The 11,824-nt window shown below is 35.8% G+C and overlaps 1 protein-coding gene across 5 annotated transcripts in view; it reads right to left on the reverse strand.

Annotated features, from left to right (window-relative positions):
- Positions 1–11,824, reverse strand: part of SNX14 (sorting nexin 14) — an 82,588-nt gene that overhangs the window by 13,222 nt on the left and 57,542 nt on the right. For all 5 annotated transcript variants that reach the window (XM_019652478.1, XM_019652479.1, XM_019652477.1 and 2 more), the window contains 3 exons: positions 5,977–6,109; positions 2,935–3,136; positions 341–424 (listed from right to left, as the gene is read on the reverse strand). In XM_019652478.1, the coding sequence (XP_019508023.1) occupies positions 341–424; positions 2,935–3,136; positions 5,977–6,109 (419 nt within the window). The remainder of the gene's footprint in view (positions 1–340; positions 425–2,934; positions 3,137–5,976; positions 6,110–11,824) is intronic.

The raw sequence follows: 11,824 nt of genomic DNA on the forward strand, positions 1-11,824 counted from the left end.
AAATAAAAAAAAAAATCTTTAAAAAAAAAAAAAAAATTAAACTGGAAAGAGAACCTTTTCCAAAATACAGTTAAAGAACATCTATCTTTTCCATTTTAATATTATTATTTAAAAAACAACAAATGTGCATTGTAAACACTTAAAAAATATAAACAAGCAGAAATAAAATTAAAATAGTAATATTCCTATTATTAATAGCAGTACACAAGTGTCTGTACACAAGTGTCACTGGTTACATTTCCTTAGTACTATTACCTAAAATCAAAAATTAATTTGGTTCAACAGCTTTCAGGAAGGCTAATGCTGGAATGTAATGTTTTATACAAAAAGGACAACATACCATGAAATTCTGTTAGCTTTGATTCAAGTACATAGAATTCAAGATATCTTCTATAGACAGACCAATGTTCAGGCTCATGCCCAACTGTAAATTGAATGAATACAAACTGAGTAATAAATAATTTTACAAACTACTACTAAAAGGATGCAGTTTTGAAACATTAAGTGCAAAGCTGGAAATTATTCCAATCTTAATATAATCTATTATTTCTTGGCATTACATAATTAACATTTTATCCCATATTTTAATTTAAAATTATTTAGAAGAGATTGATAAATTTCACCTGTTTATTAAGTTCTCAATAATATATACATTTTTCTACAACAGAATCATAGAGCTGACAGCAACTTCCAAAAATTATGCAATTATGATTATTTTTTAAATGACACAAAAATTACGTATTTCATAAAAAAAATTGTAATCAATTTTGGATCTTTCAAATATGTACTAATTGTCCTGATCTAATACAATATAGAGTAGCACTATCCTATAGAACTTACTGCAAATTCTGAAAATGTTCTGTATTATTTGCACTAATACAGTCACTACTAGCCATATGATACTGATCACTTGAAATGTGTAGTGTAGTAAGGAGCTGAATATTTAATACAATTTCATTTTAATGGCTTCAAGTGGCTAGGGGCTACCAAACTAGACAGCACAAACTAATGGTTTAAAGAATGAGTTAGTTCAGATTGCCTATTCCAATCTCAGTTCCCCTATTTACTAACTATGAAATGAACAAACAACTTAACCTCACTGTGCCTGAGTTTGCTTAGAATAAAAATAATTGTACTTATTACACAAAATAATCCACCTAAAGCATTTTTATTCAGTGAAAAGCACAGAGTAAGCAACCCATAAATGTTAACTGCTATTATTTGTATTTCACATCATTCTAGCATCGATTTGGAAATCCAATGGATCAAGTCAATTAAAATCACAACACCCAAAAATAACACCTGTGTTCAGAAAAAAACAACCTGATATGCATGGTCACAAGCTATAAAGCAAATCCTATTTTTTTTCTTCAACAATGATAAGAGATCTATATTATATTTAGTTTCAATTTTTGAAATCCTGAAATTGCTATTTTGCTACACATATAAAATCAGTGTAGTATTTAAATGATACATTTTTTTTCCTTATAGGCCATGGCTTCCTAAGAGCACAGTACATTTACTATAAAAGTCTGCAAAACTGATGACAAAAATTATCCTTGGAATACAAGTTTTAAGATTTTCTGGTTTAATTTTATGGTTAAATTATTAAGCCAAACTTTTTAAAATAAAAAACAAAAATTAAAAATGGCTGTCCAAAAGACAAAAACAAAAGTATATTGCCAAAATATTTAAAAGTATATCATACATAAATCTTTCAAAAGGCAACAGAAGTTACTACATGTTCACATAAATATATTTGTATTGATAGGCATTTATACCTGAACAGTCAAAAGTTTTAAATAATTTCCTGAGAGACAAGAACCATGTGGGAAGAGTCAGATTTTAAGTACTAGGCACAGGAAGGAATTAAACCCAGAAGTTAATCAGTCTTTCTTTTCAATTCTTTCCAACACTTAAAATGCCAATCGGTGGAAACAGCACACAAAAGATGCAAACAAAACTGTGTTTGAAACTGAAATCAGACTATAATACCAACAATGGTTTGTCTGTACACCTATTAGAATGTTGTGATAGAACAGCAATTAGCAAGACTGAAAGGTAACTACAACAAAATCAAGTAGCACTGACTCACAACTGGACACAGCAAGACCCTGCCAGATATTTAGTAAACTACCATAGGAAAAATCATAGCTAGCTACTCTGAGCATTCCTCTTTCCCTATTCCTATGCTTTGTGTTCTTGAAATAGGATCAGCTTCTGAGAAAAATTTAAAAAACCTAATACTTTTTGAATAATAAATAAGGGGAATTATTAGCACTGACCTTCACACTATCACTTAGTCACTCCCCTCTCTTAACAATTTCCTAACATTGCCATTCTTTTTTTCCTTCTTTCCTCACAGATAGTTCCCTCTTACTGAGCTCAGCTTTATTTTTATGCTCATCATTTCCAAAATGTGCACAATTTTGACATGCTTTTGCTTACACCAACTACCCCACCCCTTGGACAAAGCCTAGGGTGGTGACTGTTTATCTCTCACTATGGATGCTGCTTATTCCCTGTCACTATAATAATCCACACCCAAAACAACCAGAAGAAAAAAGATAGCAAAACATGAAGAAAACTTGTAAAACTGTGTTTGATCATATCTTTAGCAATTCTAATTTCTGACAAGAATGGAAGAGAAATGCTGTCTTAATCAAATTGGTATAATACCTCATACAGTGAGTGCTATATGCATTAAGAATAGGCAATTAAGTTTAATGGCTAATGATGATGGGAGCAAAACCATTAAAAGGAAATTATATTAAATGCCTTGTTGGATTATCAGGCGTCTTACAGGCATCTACTCAATCAGTGTTGGTTGAACATATTAATTAGTTAACTGGTAATAGTGATAACCTAGAAAATCAATTTTCTGTTCTGGACTAATGAGAATCTTTTAAGAGAGATACTTATAAAGCTTCCTACCTGCTCTTCTATCATTCCTTTCAACATCAATACAAAACACAGGTATTCTCTCCTTTTTCTCCTTCCTTTCAGAGGAGGGGTCTTCAAAAAAGTCTACATATGGAATGCTAATTTTCCACGCAGCAAGGTTTCGAGGAGTATTAGGTGTGCTCACAGCTTCTACTGGAGAATCATCTTCCATTACAACAATGCCTTCTTCAATCTGGAAACAAAGCACCAGTTAAAACGTAATTATTTCCAGAACTTTTAGACCTATGAGATACAACTATAAAGTAATATGCCCATATAAATTCTGTAATTTTGTAAATACTCTTGAAATTAGGTGATATCAAATTTTCTACTGAAAATATAAAGATAAAAAATAAAACTGACACGTTACTAGCATCAACTCCAGGTTTTGTTACATCACTTGTATGTGAAAATTCAATAGAAAATAGATACTCCAGATTCCTGGAAAAGACATTAAAAATACACAAATATAGGAAAATATTTAACTTTAATTAGTGATTTTTTTTTTTTTTACTTAGGGATGTAAAATTTTATAAATAGTATCAGCTGTTAATGGCGATTGCACCGATAAACTGGATCTGTGATACATTGCTGGTTACTAGTTATACCGGCACAACCCTTCTGGAAAGCATTTTGGCAATGTGTATTTATAAAGAGACATAAAACAGTTTTGACCAAGTAGTGTCATTTCTGGGAATTGATTCTAATACAAGTATTTATTCCAAATACATTTTTTAAACTGTGAAAAAAGCACAAGTATAAATATATTCACTGCAGCATTAAATAATAGAAAATTAGAAAAGAGGTCTGAAAGTGACCCTCCTCTATAAAATTAAAATTGTTTTTTAATGTTCTGGCTTCTAAAATGTTAACAAAATGTTTAAAATAATACATATTTTTTTAAAATATCACTTGAAGAATAATTATTTTTAAAAAGAAATATACACACAGAAGAAAAAAAAAACCTTCTCTACTTCATTAAATTGAAAAACAGCCTCTGAATTAGCACATTACAACACCTGGTCCCCTGGACATCTCTGATTCATGTTAAAGGGGGCAAAATATTATCGATAAATACATTTTTTTAAGGCACAGTAAAATGCTGTAGCACTTAAAGAGAATTCTGAATAGCTTAGTCAGAGCAAACCAGTAGTGGAGAGGAATTTCCTTCCAGAATTCTAGCACCCTACTTTCACTCTCAGTGCTATTCTCTTCCCACACCTGGTAGCCACCTCTCTTCTAAGTGATTTTTTTTTTCTCCCCCACAATCTCTTGGCAATTATCCCTTTTTCTGGCATTGTTCTAAAATGGCTTTCCATAATCCCTAATAAGACCATTAGTGATCTTAGAAGGACTCCTTAATGCTCTGTTGAAAACACAAAAGCCTTCAAGGCCTAAAAACATGAAACTATAATAAAAGATGATAGGTGTTGGTATTTGCCTTTTTGAGGGACAAGGCTATCTCCTTATAAACCTGGAAGAATAATAGAAAAGTATGTGAGGAAAACGCCCACTTCACTGCTTGTTATAGGGTACCCTGAGGTACAAGGTAGCATTTCCCATGGTTATTACAACTACTGCATTTTTGTTCATGGATTTGGCTTCTAAGAAGAGAGGATAAAATGGATCATAAAATAATAGAGAATTTGTTTAAAAGCTGACTAAAAGTAAAAAAATGGGATACTCTTAAAAAGTGCCACAAAAATCATTCTAAGAAGAAAAATGGGAGAGCAAAATTCTTAGCAACATAAAAGTATCAAAGAAAGACAAATGACAAAGTTTTATAATTTATTGCTGTTACCATTTAAATGATGTTTATGTCAAAAAAGTACAATGAAGACTCTCTAGGGCAATATTTCTCTTAAGAATTTTTAGGGCTTCTTTGAATGTTCTTTGAAAGCAAGTAAATATTGTAAACCAAAATTTTAAAAAAAGAAAAACCAAGTACTTTTTTATTTTCAAACAGATTTTCCCTTTACAAAAAGGATGGAAAATAAGGGAGGTGGAAGACCAAAAGCAAGGAGGTATCCCCCTATTTCCTTGAGAAGTACTAATGTTCCTCATTATTATATTTTCTTATATGGACATAACTGCCAACATACCAATGGGCATATTACATTCCAGAAGTTTATTTGTCAATCAATTTTGACTGTGGACAGAAATGCATTTTCAGACAGACCCAATCTTATATAGTAGACTTTGGTTCCCAGGCCAACATACATATGCCAATTTAATCCATAATTTACATTCATACTCATATTAACAACTCTGTATGCCTGGACCACATGGTTAGAAACAGAGAAGATGAGGGTATGAAGTAAAAGCCTACCCAAAAGACGGCAAATTGTTTGACTATTAGAAATATCTCAGCTTAGGGGCCGGCCGAGTGACACGTTGGTTAAGAGCTGGCTTGGGACGCCAGAGGGCCCTGGTTCGGATCCCACATATGAGGTCCAGTGACACTGCCCTCCACTGCTAAGATGCTGAACAACAGCTAGACCTGAAGCTGGGCTGCCATGAGTCGCTGGCGACGGCGTAGGCTGCAGCCCCTGTAGCAGTGGGTTGCCATGGGCTACCATGTGTAGCCACCAGCCAGCTGCCGCAGTGAGCGGCCGTCCAGAAGCCGGCAACTGATCTGCCTCGCCCGGGAAGAGCGCAATGATGGTGCCAACTTGGGCCAGTGAAGCAACATCCTCCACAACTAGACTGAAGAACAAAAGGACAGCAACTTGTCTGTTCCCATCCCCCAATTCCCCAATAAAAATCTTTAAAAAAAAAAAAAAAGAAGGAAATATCTCAGCTTAACGGAACCCATTCTGGCCTTAGTAAGCAGTAACTTAGTGCCAGGAATTTTAAAAATTAGATTAGCACCATGAAAACTATGCTAACTAATGGAAGAATGGGGGAAATAAAGGAAGTCTGAAGTAGGAAGTAAAATAAAGAAGAGGGAAAATAACAAGTGAGCATACCCACTTTTTATGGCATTATAAGTCTGAAATTATACATACATCAAATTGAAGAATTTTTACTTACAAAGTCATCTTCACCCTCAGCTAAACCATAATTAGGCAACATAGCTCCTTCCATGGTAGTGCTTTTGAATACTCCTTTAATTTTGCTACCTATTCTGCTGATTCCAAATGATTCTCCTCTTTTCTGTGTGCTCCTAAATATTAAACAAAAATGTATCAAGTACAAAGCAAACTATCTCAATAATCTAGTTTACTGTAAACAATGACAAATTAAAACAGTTGAGAAAAGGGTAAACTGAAGGTACAGTTAACATAACTTTTTGGCATTCTCAGTAATAGATTAAGTCTCAACATCTCAAAGCATAAGAGAAAGAAGATTTAAAGTTCAAATATGGGGGGAATGAATAAATGGGACAATGTTTATTAACAAACATTTGCAATTTACCTGCTATTTTACTTTTAAACATTAACTGAACTAAAATGTTTAAAAGATGAGAGCCCCCTAGTGGTACACAGTTCTTACTGCCATACATATTATGAAATGGATAAAAAATGAGGTAAGACCAACATTCAAAATGGAGTATCCATTTAAAACTATACTGCTAAATTAACACATTGTAACAGAAAAAAACATATAAAACTATGACCTTCCGGTACTTAATTTTTAGATAGAACTTAGCAAAAAAAGTTCCGTCCTCTATGAAACTTTTTAAACAAAATTCAACTTTAATAATATAAACACTCAAAAGAACAATATCGTATAAAATGTGTCTTACTTAACTTCAAAGTAATGAAAAGATAAAATGCCAAAGGCAAGGGTTAGTAATGAGTATAAAGATAAAAAAATGTAGCCTAAGGAAGCAGCCTGCTCTGCCATGTATATTAATATTAACCATAATAAACATATATATATATGTATGTACATATGTGTATATATACACACATACATATATTGGTTTTGTATTTTTTCAAAAGTAAATTTCTAAAATAAATAGCTGTAAAGCAACCACAACAAAAAAATAAGCCAAAAAGAGCAAAAGTTTCTCATCACAGCATACTACCCCATCTTTCAATGAATAAAAACAAAGCCTTTATCCAATTTAAAACTCATGCTCACTATGTAATACTGCTCTTACAAACAGATAGCCAAATAAAAATGACTATTTTAAAATCCAAGAAAGTTTGTTCTGAATGCTTTAATGGATAGCTATTATCCTATGAGCAAAATTTATTTACTGAAATAATGCAACAATTACAGAAACAGAAGTCAAATGATCAAGTTTTAACTACACCAGGTATATAGTGACATGTGCAGATTATACACATGTACAAGGAGCAAATCAAACTTACTTTAAAGCTGGAAAAACTCTAAGAGTAGTAAAAAGTGTACTTAAACTAGATTATTTTATTTAAACAAGCATGCAATTAGTGGTTTTTTTAAAAATCCAGAATTGTAAACAGAATTCTCTCTGATAGAAATGTTTCCAAAATCAAATGCAAAAATGTTAACAGAGAACAATCCCAGATGGCGGAGTGAATAAGTGCTGTGCTTCCTCTTCCCGTGAACACATCAAAATTACAACTAAATTATGGGACAATCAACCTAGAAGCCATCAGGGGTCTGGCTGAGCAGAGGCTTTATAACTAAGGATGTGGAGAGGGGGCCACGTTGAGATTGCTGGGAGGGGCCAAGACGCAAGAGGAGCTGGCCCCAAACCTCGCTGTGGCAAATGAGATTTGGGAGGAATGTCTTGACTGCAGGGGTTCCCCACAGAGGAACAGGGGACCCCGGCTCCACAACAGACTCCCCAGCCCAGAGTGTGGTGTGGGAAGAGGAACGTCCACAACATCTGGCTGTGAAAAACAGTGAGGATTCCAACCGTCTGGGTAGGAAGGCAGGCTACAGGACACCCAGACATCCTCTTGAAGGGCCCACACAGACTCACTGACCGGCACTCGCTCTGGGATCTGGAAAACAGATAGTGACTCTGGGAGTGTTAGAGATATGCAGGGGGCAGACTGAAGTGTTTGGCTCTGGGTGAGGGCTGGAGGACAGTCTCCATTTTCCCTGTGTGGGGTCCTTCTCCTGTGCAGCAGGCAGGCTGGCACCATCTTTTCTATGTTGAGTCTTCCCCCATGCCTATGGCCAAATCTGAATCTCAATTGGTCTGGTGAGCTCCGCTTGCTTCACCCTGGGTGACTCACTTGAGACCCCGCCACATCCAACTCCATACTGCACGAGGCCTTATTGGCAGCAGAACCTTATGGGAGCCAGCAATCAGCAGCAGGCCTCAGTGTGTCCTGGCTTTTTGTGGAGCTACCCAAGACCTGGTACTGGTGGCAGCCATCCTCGGTTCACAGCATGGCCTCTCCCACATGCCTCCAGGTCCAGGACAGGCAGCGACCATCCCCAAAATGCTTTGTAGCTCCTACCAGATAGTTCCCAGCTGATCAAAGGCAGTGGGTGACCTGGGACTGCACCAGAGCCCCTCCCAAGATACCCCAGAACCAACATACTTGGAGGTTGGCTTCAGACTACAGCAGAGGACCGCCCAATTAGCCCCACAAGTGGCACACACAAAGGGTGGTCTCAACAAGCAACAGAGCTGCTGGGGTGACTCCCATTCCATGTGGTCAGCCCCCCTACACAGCAGCCTGTAAGCTATGAACATGGCCAAACCCCACAGCATCAGCCTGACGGTCAATCCACCCACTGACATGCCAATAGCAATCAAGGCTCAACTATAACAGGAGGGCACACACAGTGCATACAAGGGACACTCCTGGAGCAACCAGCATAGGTGACCAAGGAGGCTGGGCCACTGGGCCCCACAGGGCACCTACTATATAAGGCCACCTGGCAAGACTGGGAGACAGAGCAGATCTACCTAACATATAAAAACAAACACAGGGAGGCAGCCAAAATGAAGAAACAAAGAACTACATCCCAAATGAAAGAACAGGAGAAAAATCCAGGAAAAGAACTAAACGAAATGCAGGTAAGCAACCCACCAGAGACAGAGTTCAAAACAATGGTTATAAAGATGCTCAAGAAGCTTAGTGAGAACTTCAACAAATAGATAGCAAGCATAAAAAAAGGACATAGAAACCATAAAAAAGAACCAGTCAGAAATGAAGGATACAATGACTGAAATGAAAAATGTACTAGAAGGAATCACCAGCAGACTAGAAGAAGCAGAAGGTCTAATCAACAATTTGGAAGACAAGTTAGCAGAAAACACCCAATCGAAATAGCAAAAGGAAAAAAAGAATTTTTAAAAAATGAGAATAGTTGAAGAGACCTCTGGGACAACATCAAGCACTAACAACATTCGCATCATAAGGGTACCAGAAGGAAAAGAGAGAAAGTAAGGGATTGAGAACCTATTTGAAGAAATAATGACTGAAAACTTTCCTAACCTGAAGTAAATAGACATACGAGCCCAGGGAGCACAAAGAGTCTCAAACAAGATGAGCCCATAGGCCCACACCATGACACATCATAATTAAAATGGCAAAGTTAAAAACAAAGAGATAATCCTAAAAGCAGCAAGAGAAAGACAACTAGTTACTTATAAGAGAGTGCCCATAAAACTGTCAGCTGATTTCTCAACAGAAACTTTGTAGGCCCGAAGGGGTTGGCAAGAAATATTTAAAGTGATGAAAAGCAAGGATCTACAATCAAGTGTACTCTACTCAGCAAGGCTATCACTTAAAATTGAAGTACAGATAAAGAGATTCCCAGACAAAAAAAAAAGCTAAAAGAGTTCATCATCACCAAACCGGTATTACAAAGAATGTTAGAGGGAATTCTTTAAGATGAAAAAAATATATATATCAAAAATATGAATAATAAATGGCAATAACTACATATCTAGAAACAGTTACGTTCAATGTAAATGGATTAAATGCTCTGATAAAAAAAGGGTGACTTAACAGATAATAACACAAAACACTTGCGTATGCTGCCTACAAGAGACTTAGTTCAGACTGAAAGACATACACAGACAGAAAGTAAAGGTATGGAAAAAGTTGTTTCATGAAAATGGAAATGAGAGGGGAAAAAAAAGCTGAGGTAGCAATACTTATAATAGACAAAACAGACTTTTAAAAAAAGGCTATAAGAGACAAAGAAGGACCCAGTAATCCCAATTCTGAGTATTTATCCAAAGAAACCCAAAATGCTACTTCAAGAGACTTGTGCATCCATATGTTCATTGCAGCATTATTTACAATAGCCAAAATATGGAGGCAGCTTGGGTGTCCATCCAATTATGAATGGATAAAGAGGAGGTGGTGCATATATACAATAGAATATTGCCATGGAAGGGATATGGGTTATTGACTTCTGTGGCGGCATGGATGGACCTGGAGGGAATTGTGCTAAGTGGAGTATGTCAGGTAGAGAAAGACAGATACAATGTGATTTCACTTATATGTGGAATCCAAAGAACAAAATGAACAAACAAACAAACAAACCAGAAACAAATTCATACATACAGAGAACATTTTGATGCTTGCCAGATAGGAGGGGGGTTGAAGGGGTGGATGAAAAACGGGAGGATTAAGAAATATAAATTGGTTGTCACACAGTAATCATGAGGATGTAGGGTATAGCATAAGGAATAAGGTCAGCAATATTGTAATAACTATGTATAGTGTCAGATGGGTACTAGATTTATTGGGGTGATGCGAGGGACGTTGGGGCACAGGGTGAAAAAGGTGAAGGGATTAAGAAGTACAAATTGGTAGTTACAAAATAATCATGGGGATGTAAAGTAAAGCATAGGGAGTATAATCAATAATACGGTAATAGCTATGTTCAGTGCCAAGTGGCTACTACACTAGTCAGGGGGATCACTTTTGTTTTTATTATTATTAGTTTCAGGTGTACAAAACAATGTCATAACTAGACATTTACACTCCTCACAAAGTGATAACTCACCTCCCCCAATTTACTACCCCTCTAACATCGTATATAGCTGTTAAAATTCTATTGACTCTATTCCCTATGCTGTACTCCACACCGTGACTATATATATATATATATATATATATATATATATATATATATATATACACACATATATACACATATATTGATTATAGTTGACAGTCAAAATAATTCTGCTTCAGCTGTACAGTGCAGTAGTCAGGCATCTACACAGTCCATGAATGGTCTCCCTAAAAAGACAAGTGCCTATCTAACACCCTACAAAATCTTTACAACATTATTGATTATATTCCCCAAACTGTCTTTCATATCCCCGTGGCGATATTGTAACTACTAAACTGCACTTTGTAATCCCTCTACCTTCTCCTCCATTCTCAACCCCCTCCCATCTAGTTTTTTCATCTATATCTCTAAGTCTATTTCTGTTTAGTTTGCTCATTTATTCTGTTCTTCAGATTCCACATATAAGTGAGATCATATGTTATTTGTCTTTCTTTGTCTGACTTATTTCACTTAACATAATATTTTGTAGGTCTACCCATACTGCCTAAGGCAATATATAGATTCAGTGCAATCCCTATCAAATTACCAATGACATTTTTCACAAAACAAATATATAATCCTAAAATTTATACGGAACCATAAAAGACCCCGAATACCCACGGCAATGTTAAGAAATAAGAACAAAGTTGGGGGTATCACGCTACCTGACATCAAATCATACTACTAGGCCATAGTAATCAAAACAGCATGGTATTGGCATAAAAACAGACACACAGATCAGTGGAACAGAATATAGCCCAGAAATAAATCCACTTCTTAAGTTATATAAATGTCTAACCACTATGCTCTATACCTAAAATTAATACAAAATAATACTGAATGTTAACTGTAATTGAAAAATTAAGGAGGGCGGGGGAAGGTGAAGGGGAATGAGAGGTTCAAATTTCCAGGT

The sequence above is a fragment of the Hipposideros armiger genome, unplaced genomic scaffold, assembly GCF_001890085.2.
Source record: "Hipposideros armiger isolate ML-2016 unplaced genomic scaffold, ASM189008v1 scaffold_180, whole genome shotgun sequence".
NCBI lineage: Eukaryota > Metazoa > Chordata > Mammalia > Chiroptera > Hipposideridae > Hipposideros > Hipposideros armiger.